The 15,241-nt window shown below is 32.3% G+C and overlaps 1 protein-coding gene across 1 annotated transcript; it reads right to left on the reverse strand.

The window, feature by feature from the left end:
• Positions 1-5,032: 5,032 nt before the first annotated feature.
• On the reverse strand, positions 5,033-9,324 carry LOC128159895 (ficolin-3-like). Its single transcript, XM_052823113.1, has 6 exons — positions 8,939-9,324; positions 8,439-8,496; positions 7,492-7,613; positions 6,957-7,053; positions 6,022-6,186; positions 5,033-5,904 (listed from the first exon to the last, which is right to left on the reverse strand). Exons 1-6 carry the CDS (start codon positions 9,263-9,265, stop codon positions 5,648-5,650), a joined length of 1,026 nt encoding a protein of 341 aa, XP_052679073.1. The 5' UTR covers positions 9,266-9,324; the 3' UTR covers positions 5,033-5,647.
• Positions 9,325-15,241: the final 5,917 nt, after the last annotated feature.

The raw sequence follows: 15,241 nt of genomic DNA on the forward strand, positions 1-15,241 counted from the left end.
ACATGTATACGTAATACAACGTACAAATTCAGTGGTTAAAAGCAGAGGGCTAGAGTCTGTGGAATCTTTGATAATCTTAAGGCTTTCACGTTTTCGTTGGAAACTCATGCAAATGGTCCACGTATTGTAGTCCTTTTTTAAAGGACGGCAACTTGTCGTTATCATTATCAATGCTTTTTCTTTTTCGCGTCATTCAGTTACACACAAACTGTTTTTTTTAAAGGAAAACCACATTCATTCTATTAATAGCGATATAAAGTTGTTTTAACACACTAGGCCACATTAAGTCAAAATAACATTGACCAGTAAATGTTAGAATTAATAGAACTCACATCACTGTTATTCATTAGAAAATGTGTGCCTGTGTCATTTTACTATAAGGAAGAAGAATGCTAAGCTAAGACAATTTACCTTAAACCTAGTCGGCCAGAGTAGATTACTAAAATATGTCTTAAAGCTGACATAAAATTTAATATTTACATTCTCCTGTGTCTTTGCCTATGATAACACTGCGTTTCGATTTTGTACTATATAACCCATTACTTCAAATGGGTTATAATCGGGGCTCCAGCGGGTTTGCTTATTTATATTTAAATATTTAATCGTACAAGGGCTTAAAATTATATAAATATAAGTATTCAGAAATCATTCTTTGAATATTATGAGGTGATAATTTCGGTCGGGGCATGATCAAATCTATCATTAAGCCCTTCGGGCTTTTTTGGATTTGATCACTCCCCGACCGAAATCATTTTCAAAGAATGATTCTTCATTCCTTAAAAAAGTATTTGGTTGTCATGACAGTTTGGATAGCTCCTCAACTGACACTGGGGTAAGCTCTCATTTTTCGCCTGATGAAAAACTTCTCATTTAGTTATTGAATACCAGAATCTTTCCATGTAACATTTATCAGGATGTTTTATAATAGCAATAATAAAAGAATACTACATGTATATGTTATCGAAAGAAAGCAATTTATTTTAAATGCCGTTTTCAATAACCTGTAACACGTAACACCTGCAGCAATAATATGAACTTTCCTTGATATGACTGACCAATAAAAGGCAATTGTCAAGAAACCAACCTAAACGGAATCTATAAAACCAATAGGCACGCCCAGTTAACCACATGGAGGGTGTGGTAAGAATTCAACTATTCCTCGGAATCTTTAACCATAAAAAATCAGAAAGAATACCCATTTTAAAGAGACAATACAGCTGAAAACATATGTGTGAATCACTTCAGATTTACCTATTGTATCGTTAGAAAATAAGAAATAACGTTGATTGTAATAATCTAACACATAAAAATCCCTTTCACATACATGTATTAATTACCGTAATGATGAGCTTCCGGGTATCTAAAGGTCGTACAAACCGGAATAATCTTATATCGTTTATTTGTACCACGTGGACTTTGATTGATAGTAATTGACACGTGCTGAAAACTACAAAATCTTCGTCCGACTACGGTTATACGGTTATACAAGGTTAAACGGACTCTCTAAACGGAACACATTCCTCACGTACTCGATAATTTATAGATGAACAGACATAAATATGTCAAATAACCCCTCAAGGGGCCTCATTTACAAAAATGAATTTAGGTTGTAGCAACTCCTATGATAAACACGAAAAATATATTCTTACAAAATAATAATTGTGGTTATTTTAAAAACTTTGAACAATTATTACCTGGGAGACGTAGAAAAGACATATTTTTTTATCAACAAACATGTCCAGGAGAATCTTCGAGAGCACTGCATGTGTTTCGTTTACAATAAATACGCATGTGTAATAGTATAGAAGGCTGAACTCCGTAACACGTTGCGATGTAAATATGTGATAGGTTATACGTAATTATTAAATTCTAATGAAATAATTACTATTAATTCATGAAGAACTTTGAAATTTTCTGAAAGTTTATACATTCATGAGTAGTACAAAAATACCGAACCCGATCGGAATTTTTTTTGAAGTCGGGTTTTTTGATAAGATTTACCGTACTGTCTCTTTAAATATATGAAAAATATATACTGAAAGGACAACAAAGAATTACCGAACACTGAAAACCAGTTTTGTCGTTTCGGTCATTTACTTGAATGATGAATTGATACAACTGTATAACAAGTTATTAAGGGGGATTACCTAAATAAACAATACAGGATTAAACATGTATTTATGCGTCAAGTTTAAGTGTAATTCCCCTACTTCTGACTCTATAATTACATATGCATGTATTGAAAATACAAACATAAACATTATTCATGCACCATATGTTATATGAATGAGTTCATCCTTAGAGGCGTCCAACGCATAAACAGAAATATTTACATCTACCAAGTATGATTCCCTCTATTTCTTAAGGAAACTTGTAGCTAATTCTTAGCTTTATAGAAACAGTCAGACTAAAATCTACAAGCCCGTTTATTGAGTGGTCGAAACGTGCAGCGACCCAAGAAAAATCACTGACTACACGAAATATTCATAATGATGTCAGACTCAAATTTCCGTAAGAGACGAATTTGCTGTTTATTTTAGCTAGTGTACTCTTGTACATTTACAGTAAGTTAAATAATTTCACTCACATTTTACAATCAATTTATTAATTTGTTAAAAGAAAAGATGTAAATATGAACAATGAAATGCTTTCTTTGATGATTTCTGCAGGTAATGAAGGTAGCGGTAATTGCAGAAAAAACGTGGGTTATGTATTTTTTCTGCAATGTCGCACCTTCATATACCGCATGAATTACCCAAAAAAGCATTTTATTGTTTAAATGAATGACAAACAAAAAGGTATTTACAATATACAGTTTAAACTAGAAAGTAAATATAATTGAAAAAACCAAGTCATGGTGCTTTAAATTTATTGAATATTTATTTACACAACGTTTAAGCAGGAAGTAGGCTGGGTGGGGTTAATTTTCACTGCACTAACACAGTCAGGCACTGTTTCTTTCTTAACCACCCCTGTTCACTTTATAGGCCGAATTTGCATGCTTTTCAATTCAAACTAATCTTTTAAGACCGTTATGAATTCTAATGTTTTGGACTTGTCAATGTATTTTTTTTTATTGAGTAGACAAGGTAAACGAAATATATTTTTGTTATGAGAATAATACATAACGTCATGTGCAAGAGCTATATGCCTAAAATTCTTTAAGTTGGGGATTTCCCGAAATTCCTGTCTGTCCCCTTCTCTTGAAAACGATGCTACGTGCCTGTGAAAAAAACCCAACTAATTTTAATTGATTCCACGAAGACTCACTCAAGTTTCACCGGATTATTGTATAATGAATATTATCATATTAATAACTTGCTTTTCGTAACACTATGAAAAATATATGTAAATTATATTTGTTTATAAACCATTATTTACGATATCGTTTATCAATAACCAATAACGATAACTCGCATACACATAGAATTAGCACCAGTATGTTTACCTTCATGACGAAAGGACGTCAATTGTCGAACAAGATTAACTTAAAGATGTATGTACCTCAATACGATGCACCTTATGATTCTTTGCGAATTATTTGTGGTGATTATTTGGTTTTTATATTTATTTAGAAAAGGAGAATTGCAGCAAAATAGTAATAAAAGTTCATTTATATCAGTGTCTTTCTGTTGCGTTAATTTACCATCCAAAACCAAACTTCTTCAAATCAGACCTCACAATGCTTTTAACTGACCTACACGTACAGTAAACATTCAATGCTTTTGCGCTACGCATACATTATTAAAACTCACAGCTCATGATATTCTGGTAAAATTTTCTACTTATAACAATAATTTCAATCTTGAAGTGTGACCCTGGATAATGATTTTAAAAATGTTCACTTGATATATTGCAAAAAGAAAACAGACAATTTTTATACTTTTGTAAGTTTATTACCTTAACGTAGTTTTTTTAAAAATCCATTGATCGATATATTTGATGAAAATCACCTCACACTACCTTCGACTGAACGTAAAGCTACGTGTTCGATTTGTTTACAAGCTACGACGAACAGCGCTACCCAAAACTGTACACTTTCGTTCCTACACTGTGTATTTAAATGAAAATTTTTTTTTTGGATTTGGTCATAAAAACGTCAATTATCGTCTGATATTAAATGCTATTCTTTAAAACACTTAGTACACTGATTGTGGGTAAAGTAATGATATTTTCCAAGTTTCTATGAATACCCTATCTTATTTTATCATTTGTTTTATTCTAAGTGTCGGAAATCTCGACAAAAATTAGTTGTTACAATACGTTCGTTTTGAAGATAAAAACATTGTTAGCTCAAACAATTCAGGATCTTGAATAAATAGGATTATAAACCATTATAAACACAATGTTTACTTTAAGTCTTTGACATATCAACAATAATAATCTAATAAACCTAATAACAATGGGTCCTTAGACAAGAATCACATATTATATATTTCATATTCTGAAGAAAATTATGACAATAAAACATATATCTGATTTTCAATGATTGCTACTTATATGTAGCATAGCCAAATGATTAAGGGGGTGTGCGGCCATCTTGTACATTAAGGATGACAATGTGAACATTCCTTGAACTGGCTTGTTTCTGTCCAAAACTTACCAAAAATGTTGCCAAAAGATATGAAAGCAGTTTATATGAGATTCCACACGTTGTTTTATATGCAAATTATGCATACATGTACAAGAACAGGACACGCCTTTTTAATATCTTAAAACAGCTGTCGAACTGCGCAGCTACGAACTTACTTTAAAGATTTAAAAATCTTAAAAAATATGAAGGGGGTTCATTTGGGTCCTCTCTACAACCATTTGTTGAAAAAAGATTGAATTCTGAACATTTATGTTGAAATTTTGCCTCAAAATAGGGTACCCTATTTTCATTAGTTGGCATGAGAGCTTTTCTTTTAGAATAAGACGTATCCAGTCTATTCTTAGAACTCCTGTGTCTATGGAAACATTGACGTTATATTTTCATAGAAAAAAGATCATTCAACACAACCCGTTTTGAATTAGATATATATATATATATATATATATATCTTTATCAGTCTCATGTTTGTTTTACGGGGGTGTTTTCAGTTCTATAAGTATAATTTAAATTCTTTTTAGAAGTAGGGCAGAAGTCAAAAAAGTAATTATCTTAAATTAAAGAGTAAACATTATATTTTAATGAAAATATAACTTCAATGTACCTTCATAGACACAGACAAATATATCTTGTGCTTTTTGGGGCCCATTTTAAGAATATTATACCCTAATTTGAGACAAAGTTACAACTTAAATAAGCAAGCTTAGACATTATTCTCAACAAACGGTTGGAGAGAGGACACCAATGGACCCTCTTCATAGTTATGCAGATTTTTAAATCTTAAAAAGAAGTCTTTAGCGCAGTTCCACAGCTGAGTGATTAAAAAGGCAATGTCCCGTTCCTTTTTGCATAATTTTCAAACAAAGGACTTCATAATTATTGCTTTAATATCTTTTGGCGATATTTTAGACCAATTTCAGATATAAACAAGCCAGTTTAAGAAATGTTTACATTCTTATCCTCAAATGTACAATATAGCCACACACCCCCCTTAAACTATTTTTAAGTGCTATTACATGTAACACGACGCGTTCTTTACACTGGTACCACTATAGTTTATGAACGTCTAACCATCATTTTCGACGCTTTCAGAGAGTAGCCCATTCCTCTAAAAGTTTTCCAGTTGATTCCTTTATTATTGCTGTTGTTATCATATTCGCCGTTTATGCTGCTATAAGTACATCCTCCATACCACCAGCCGCTTCTGCCTTGTGCAGCGCAGTTTTTACCGGAAGTGTCAAGGTCATTATCAAAGGTACTAAACATTTCTCCATCAGCTTTTTCATCTCCATTAACAGATGACATTGTGTCACCTACAAGAAAAATGTAATGTATTTCTTCTAAATATCCCAACAACATTAGAAAAGGGGAATGTTTAGACATTCAATCTGTTTATATAGAATTTATCCAAAGTTTTAGCTATCTCGTACCAGCAGTTCCGGAATAACCTGATATGGACAGCCTATAGTGATCATTCCCATCAGACACATTGAACAAGCTATACTCTGCATATCTTTTGTTTCCGTCATGGTCTTCCAGATCAATTTTTATTGTCGTTAATCCAGACAGGGTCAGTTGATGGATATATTCAGTTCCTAACAATAAAATTGATTAAGGAAATGTTTTGTAGATACCGTAATTCATCGCTATTAAATAAACGCGTGTGAATACTTGTATGTTTTATTTCAAAGGCAAACAAGTATCTCATTTTATTTTAGCCCGTTTTCTAATCAATAAAATTGTGTTCCTTACTCATCGTATAACGGTAACTCATCCTATAAATCACTTTAACTTTATTTAATTTTTTTTATAATTCATAGATTTTGTTCTCTAAAAATCAATTTTTATGAAGCCGTGCTAATAATTGTATAGGGTAATTGAGCGTATATTTTTAAACTACTATCACTACTGACACAAGATTTCTGTTTCAATAGAATTATAGTTATACTGATTTTCAACAAACGTATACATACTTGCAAGACGTACAATTAAATCAATGAAAGGCAAACACTAGAATTTATTAATCAAAGTTTTATCTATTTCCATCCAAAAGAACCAAAAGCAAAACAATCTGACAGATATCTTTTAAAAAAATAACATTTGAAAATCGCTGTAACCTTACGAATGAACAAAGTAACGATGTCATCAGGCTTATTTTCATTGCATGTGCATTTTATTGAAAACTGAAAAGCTGGATGGAACTTTTCAATAAAGAAATACATGTAATTGCATGTAATTTTTTGTGTTGTGGAACTTCATTTTTACCCCTTTAAATTATAGCAAGAATAACACACTTACAGAAAAATGTAGATTTACAATGCAGTAAAAAGCCACAATGATTACCATATACAAAGTGATTGTTTACCTATCCAGTACTCAGTAAGCACTGATCCAAATCCATCTGTGTATTCCTGCCAACCTCTGTCAAAGTCGACAGATCCGTTATGTCTATTCTGAATGACCTGTACATGTATATAGTTAAACTGTTTCATTAAAAGTAGAAACTGCACATGTAAATATTTGACCATTAAATCGAACTCTATCAGATTCAACAAAAACAACAATTTCACATTGATATTAATTAAATTGATCTTCGAAACATTTTGTTGCCCTCTATGCCTGCAAAGTATTGGTTATGTATACTTATTGTATATGGTGCGAAAATATTAGAACACATTAAAGAATACATTATTATAAACTGACAGGAAGCATGAATTTTGTACAACTAGTATTTTTTTGTTCCATATAGAATGTATATTGTTGTGACACTGAGAACATGTTATTACACTGAGAACATATTATTTGTAAGTGTGAATTGATTCAATTATTTCAATTTGATGATATTTTTGTATAGTTCAGTAGTGTTTTGAACAGTGTATAAAATATAACAGATATCTTACCGTCCAGGTTTGATTAGATTCAAATTCACATAAAACAAACACTGGATTCCCATCCATATTTAAACCGTACCCTCCAGACTCTGTTTTGTATTTTCTGACACAATCACAGTCTGAACAGTCATCTACAAAATTTTTATTGATAAAAATGACGACGCTTCCTTGCAATATGCTAGCAACAGTAATACGTGTCGAATTCGAAGTACTTTTAGTAAAGGTACTAGTATTCTGTCAAATTAGCCAGGTTAAGTTATCCACTTAGTGTAACATTTCTGAATAATGAAAAATTGAAATGAATAACAAAATGTTTTTATCATTTAAAAATAAACAGCATCATATTTCAACCAAGTTCAAATCCCGGTGAACTTTTTAACATTGCTGTTTATCACCTCTGTTTACATTTGAAAAAGGGAAATTGTTCAGAATTGTTTAATATACCGAGATTTGAAGTTTACAATAATCCCATCGGCAAGCGATAAACACGTTTTATGATCATCGTGAAATATTGGAAAAGTTTACACAGAATTGAACGTTTTTGCTATTCTATAGGTTCATGTAAGGAAACATAAATTTTGCAAATGTTAATATCAAAATGTAAAAAAATTTGACAGGGTAAAACTATAACGTGCAAATATACTGAAAGACTTTATTATTGTTTTAAATTCAATTTAGACGGAAATAGCTTTAAAAATACTGTACATTCCTAATTAAACGCGATTAATTATTATCCGTGTAAAATCGCGGATCTTAAAATCACGCTTTCATGTTTCAAACAGTTTTATACTATAAGGATTTATGACAAACAATGACCCTCGCGAATTTATATTCTCGCGATTTAATGCAAAACAATTGAAATTGCGAAATAAAGTATTCGCGTTAAAAAGAAATATACAATATGATTCTGTTTAATTTAATTTTGACTACCAGGCGCAAGAAATATAAACTTTTACCAAATATACAAAGGCCCTGTCTTCTATCTGGAAAGGAATCGTCACCACACGACAAGTCCTGAAGAAGTATATCATAAAACAGTTGGTTACAACTTATTATAATTTGTATGTAAAGGTTTATTCATATTTAAAAATAATCAATTGAAGGATTATATATGATATGGGCCTAAAATCGCCTCCTAAAATGAGCATCATCATTTCACTGTATTTCTTCGTTTTCTTTGTACAGATATATATGTATGATGTTTTTACAAAATGTTCGTTTTGATTCAACTGCCCACAATTTAGAAATATGACATCGTAAACACTACCTTTTCCCAACATGTTTAGCACAAAACAATTGTTTTCAAGCAGTTTTTCTTTCAGAAAACATATAGTGCATGCTTGAACCCGAAACACTTTAAAAAATGTGAAATTATGGAGGCCAAATTTAACTCATTTCGTATAAAGTTCTTCATATCTGTGACTTTGACAATTCAATTTGAAAGAACATATCTTACCATTACAAATTGTTTACAAGTCTCAGTCCTGTATGTCTGAGACGCTGTATTGAGCAGACCAGTGGTAGCCCTGCACTCAGAACCACCTGGTATGGAACACAGTTCTAAAGCGTTACAACTCAAATCCTCGATACACTGTTCGGCACATCGTCCGTATGAAGCGATGAAAGATTGGTTTGTGGTGCTGAACAAGGTCTCATTTCTAGAATAGTAAGGTACTTCTCTCCTGTAAGCAAACTCCAAATCTCTGAAAGTCATTCCTGTGGAGCAACTTATAAATGATGTTAAAAAGAAACAAATATTAACGAGAGCAATCATTGCGATCATCTAAAAATTTAAACTTCCTTTTAGAAATAGTAAATTAATATCTTATACGATGTAGGCAGTTCTATGTAAGAAATAGAGTGAATTGATTCTCGCACTCAAGGGATATTTTATCACATATTTTTATGTCAGTAATCAATTAGGTTTTTAATACCTGTATGGTAGCAAACGATACTTTCAAAGAGTACACGTTTAATCGTTTCTTTACAATGACTTGATAACCTTTCACAAATTTCTATTAACCAATCTTTATATTTTCTAAACACTTCATGTTTAAAAGCATTGCTTTGTGTATGTTTTCATCAATGCGTATAGTATCGGGTTACACAAATCTGATTGAAGGCAATGTCCGGTATTAAACATCAGACTGTAAACACCGGACAAAAATGACTTTTTACATATGTATGGATATAGCTGTGTTTTAGAATTATATGACACGTTGGTCAATTTTCGAGAGTGAGCTTTTTCTTTAAAGATCTCCTTTTATGCCCTGCGCCAGACTGACGTATACATTAGGATTTGAAAGGCAAGCCATAAAAATTTCACTGTTTTATGTTTTGTTACAATGTAAGTGTAGGAAATGCATTGAAATGAAGGTATAGTACAAGTGTTCTTCAGACAGGTATGCACAGCGGGTAGCATATCTCTATGTTTGTATTGGGTTTGTATAAGGTCCAAATTTAAAAACAGCCTTATAAGGTGAATAATATCAAACGCTTTGAAGATTTCTATGATGTTGGTCACTGTAACACGTAATCATCATCACCACTTTTCTTCTTTACGCGTCATTTTTTAGACAAAACTCGTTTTAGAAAAGAGATACTGTGGCAAAGTAACGTTGGTTGTCAAGTGCATGTGCCGAATAATGTCACATTGACATTCATCAGTAAATTAGTTTAGTGATTTCAAAATGTTGATGATGGCAGCTAGATTACAAAACAAATTAAATATGTTCGGCCTCAAAATCATTTTCCCCTTTTACATATCGAAAATCTTAATATGCTATATTTTCATTAAATCTTGCTTTTGTATTGTTTAGGAATGCCATGTTCAATGCAAATGTATTGCGTTCTAATGAATGTGTATCCGGGACTAAAAACCTTATGGAGGGTAATCGCGTTCAAAAATCCAGACATATATACTTGTAAATCCGAATATGCAATCGTGTTGATGTGTGAGCCTGAGTATGAATATGTGTTATTCTGATCGTGTAACCTAGAAATTCGGGCATAAGCACGCATAAGATTTGACCCAGTTCCCTCGCATGATGCACATTTTGCAACTTTATTGTTTACATTAGTTGATTAAACCTTCAACTTTGCACACTTTCAATCCGTAGTTTCTGCATTTGTACCTTCAGGCTCGGCAATAGCACATCTGACATGATACAAATTGACAAATGTTAAGTCTACAAGTTAGTCGACTTTTGACATGACCTTATATGGCAACTGTCTTGCTGCGGGAAAAAGCATGCCGTCATCGCCGGAATGGACGAATAATAAACATAATATTCAGCTAAACTGTTGCAATAAGCTTTTAAAGGGGCATGGTCACGATTTTGGTCAAAAATTATTTTCCCGATTTTAATGTTAAAAATGCTTCAGTAAGGCATTTTTAATAGGCAACCAAAATCTGAGTGTGATTTGATGATTTTTAAGCAAGTTACAGAGCTTACAATTCTTTGCTATGTAAACAAAACTTTTCTTTACATTTTGAATAATGAAGTGAACATTCCAGTTTTAGACCTCAAATGAATGTGTTAATCGTAAGTAACTGTTTATTTATGCTTAAAATGAATGAAAAGATAGACAAGTCAGCTTGAAAAAGATTTTTTACCGGTATATTGAACCTAAGTAAACAAAAACAGGGCACGAGCCTTGTTTACATGACAAAGAATTGTGAGCTCTGTATCTTGTTTATAACTCTAGGAATGACTCTCAAATTTCATTTGATCATTAAAAATGCATTCCTTAAGCATTGTAAATACTAAAAACAGAAGAAATAGAATTTGACCAAAATCGTGATCATGTCCCTTTAATGAACGACACTTTTTTTTATCGAAAATGCCGGTATCATTTTTAGAAAAAATTTGAGGTATAATTGAAACTGGACCAGACAGGGAGAGGTTTGCGAATGTGACGAATGCGCTAATTTCCTTAATATACTTCTCATGGTATTATAAAAAGAAATGCCTAATATCTTATTTCTAAAAAAAAATGACATGTAATTTAAACTGCAATATAAGTAAATGCGTACTCTTTTCTAGAAATGAGACGGATCAAGAAATTTCCTAAGGGGGTAAATATATTTTTAGCGGCTTGGTGTTTTAAGACCGCCGTGAGGTCCCATGTAACTTCATTGCTTCTGAATTCTAAGAATTTTGAGAGAAGATTTTTAACCGGGTTTCCGATTACTGTAAAATCATTAGATTTCGTGGTGGCTCAGTTTTCGTGGAATTCGTGGGTACTTCTCACCCACGAATTAATATTAATAAATTAATTAGGACTGTAAAGTCATATTTCCTTTTGTAAGTATCAGAGAATACACAAAATTACGTCCCCATGAACCTGTAAAATTGAAGAAATCCAAGAAAATTGGCCCCCACGAATTTTAATGATTTTACAGTAATGAAATAGTAAAAATTGCGGGCGGGCGAGTGGCTGTCAAAAAGGTACCCTTATTGTACCAATAACTCCTCACACAGTTTTTAAGATAGGAAGTTGTTCTTTTGCTGATCAATTATACATATTAGAGGTATGCAAATTGCTAGGATTTTGATTTCTGATAATTTATGAAAAAATATCAGATGTTGAACTTACTCATTTTTCGGCAAAAACATTGCATATAGAGTACCCCATTTCTTTCGATAGGTAGTATTTAACAATTCAGGGTTGACAAATGGATTATGGATACTGTTCACACAAAAGAAAACCCGGTTTGCTGTCACATTTTCGCGGATAAATTTACGTTACTTTACATGTATTTATACTTTTTTTGTTGTTGTAAGTAAGAAATAAATAATAACACAATCTTCAATAAAAATAAAAAACAAGCGCATATTTTTGTGCGCCGTAAATTGAAGTTTTTACTATGGGAGGCACTGTAGCTCCACGGTCGTCCATCCGATTTTTTCAGTCCGGGAGCTACAAACCTGTAGCTAGTTCACAAGTGGCTTTAAACCTGTATTATAATAGCTCTCCAGAAATTTTTTTATCAACTAACTTCACAAAGTGAGTCCGTATTGAACCGACATTCAGGACGTCATACTCATATCCCGTAATAATGGTTTGAAATAAAAAAATGCCAATTTTTACCTGATAGGCTTTTCCCTTATATATTGCCGACAATGCAAAGACACATTTCTTTAAAATAATTGATATAAACATTTTAATTTCACGACAGTAAACCTTATCTTTGGAAAGGTTCTTTTTTTAAAGAGGGTGTCGCTTCTTATGTCTCATATTAATCACAATCTCAAAACCAATGTCTTTAAATAGTTTGTTTTTCCTATCGATACTTTGCAACTCAGCTGGCCGACCCCGTGTAATTTTTCGCGGTGCGTGTGTGTGTGTGTGTGTGTGTGGGGGGGGGGGGGGGGGGGTTCTTGTCCCAACTTTGTGGTAGCGATAAGGATGCTTTTGGAGATATTTTCTTAATTCAGCCGAGGCCTATACTTTAACAATCTGTACAACCTGTACTCTAATAACAGTGGCGTCGGAAGCAAATTGAAAGGGAGAGGGGCTAAACTAATCATCAGAAATCATAAGCGCATAAGCGGGTTATATAAATTTTTTCTGCAATGATCGCTACCTTCATTACCCGAATGAATCATCAAAGAACGCATTTTATTGTTAATATTAATATCTTTCTTTTAGACAATTGATAAATTAATTATGAAAAGTAAGTAAATTCACTAAATTACTGTTAAGGTACGTAAGTACGTTAACTAAAAGAAACAGCAAAATCGTCTCCTGTGAGACTTTGAGTCTGACGTCGTCATGATTATTTCGTGCAGTCTGTGGTTTTTCCTAGGTAGTTGTAGGTCTCGACCAATCGATAAACTGGGCGTGTCAATTTTGGTCCTTTCACTTTCTTGTCAGTTTCAGCCGCTGTAAATTTCTACCAATCAATAAACGGGGAGTGTAGATTTCAATCTGGCTGTTTCTATAGAGCTATGAATTAACTATAAGTTTCCTTAAGAAATAGAGGGAATAATACGTGGTTGATGTAAACATTTTTCTCTTTGTACACGTGTATTCAAACAAAGTCATTAATTGTATTTTTTTTCAGTTCTAAGAAGATATTTGAAGCGGATCGAAATCTTCACTCGCATCTTTTATACATTCATTTGATAAAATGTACAACCAATCTCATAATTTAATTTTCCAAAAAATAATACTTTCTATGAAATGTGGTAAAGGCATGCCTTTATCTGCAGATAGCATTTTCTATTAGTGACGTCACTGTTTCCATATAAGGTCATGTTAAAATTCGACAAACTTGTAGACTTTACATTTGTCAATTTGAAACATGTCAGCCGTGTTATTTCAGAAAGCGGAAATACAAATGCAGAGATTAAAGATGGAAAGTGTGTGTTTTAGTAGCAGGTTATATGAAAATAAAAAAAAAACAGCATTTTACAGCTGCAATTAAGCATCTATAGGGAAAATTAGATTGAATGCCTGTGGGATCAATTCTAAAGTGTTTATCTCTGAGTTTTTTAGGTTATAAGATATATAAATTGCACTCATTCATACTCGGGCTCACACATCAACAAGATTGCATATTCGGATTTACGAGTTTACATGTCTGGATTTTTGAACACGATTACCCTCCATAGAACTTACGGCTTCTGAAACCGAGTTTCTAGCAGTTAGCGACAATACCACTAGCCACACGGCCATCTGGGCAAGAAAAATCTTGATTTCAGAGGTCGTGAGTTCAAGCCCCGGTTGGGTGAGTTTTAAAATGGTGAATTTTCGTTCGCTTTATGCAGATCTTAATCCTTGACTTTGGGAAGGTTTATGCCAATTTGAGAGTTCTTGCAACCTCTGTACGTATATATACAAGTTGTTTGAATAAGTATGTACAGCCACTTAAATGACACATAAGCCTTTGGATGCAAAATATGATGTTTCACAATGTTTTAACTACATTCTTCGATAAAGAAGCAAATGTCTGATTTCCCTAATTTTATGAGTTTGTTTACATGAACTTAAAACATTTAATTTGAAAACTGTACATATTAATATGCAAGATTTAAACTTATAAAACTTCGTAATTGTATAAAACTTACAAGTTACTCTGTAAAATTTTTAGAAAACTCTTTAAAACTATATAACTTATTAATTTAAAAAGTTAACTTACACATCAGTCTGTAAAGTATACATCTTAAAAGGCAAATGTATAAATCTTTTACATGCGTAAATACCAGAACAACAAGAAAAGTAAATTGACTATAGGTAACAATTATATATTTAATAATTCATACATCAAAACTGTATGATGTACCTTAAGTACTCGGCTGTTTTGCATTTATTTTCGAAGTTTTTTTTTGTTTTTTCGTTTTTTTTTTATATTCTTTGCTTTTTGATTTTTTAAAAGAAATATTTGTTTTTAATCCATTACACCAAAATCTGCGCAAAAAATGTGTACATTAAGTGTGTGTTTTAACTATTAATACTTCCGAATGAGTTTGCACTGTTTAACGTTAACCCTGAACCAATTGTGATTCTCATCAAAAAATTAGTCAATTGTTTAATCTCTTTTTATAAATGATCAACGTTTTAAATTTGCCCTTTGATAGTGAGGCAACAATGAAAAAAGGACATGTACGCATATTGTATGTTCTTGATTGCAAGGATTATATTTCTTCATTATAAAGAAACAGAACAGTAACTATTCCGTCTCTGTAATCCTATATTATATAAATAGTGCCTACTTGGCGTCGGTTGACAATAGTTTTCTCGGGGTGTCAAT

Source organism: Crassostrea angulata, chromosome 8 (genome assembly GCF_025612915.1).
Source record: "Crassostrea angulata isolate pt1a10 chromosome 8, ASM2561291v2, whole genome shotgun sequence".
NCBI lineage: Eukaryota > Metazoa > Mollusca > Bivalvia > Ostreida > Ostreidae > Magallana > Magallana angulata.

Excerpts from the sequence above, each read along its gene's own strand:
- LOC128159895 (XM_052823113.1), bottom strand. The coding sequence starts at position 9,265 with ATGATCGCAATGATTGCTCTCGTTAATATTTGTTTCTTTTTAACATCA. Across the intron at positions 7,054-7,491 it reads AATCTAATCAAACCTGGACG|GTCATTCAGAATAGACATAA; the intron begins GTAAGATATCTG and ends ATACATGTACAG. Across the intron at positions 5,905-6,021 it reads AGGTTATTCCGGAACTGCTG|GTGACACAATGTCATCTGTT; the intron begins GTACGAGATAGC and ends TTTTTCTTGTAG.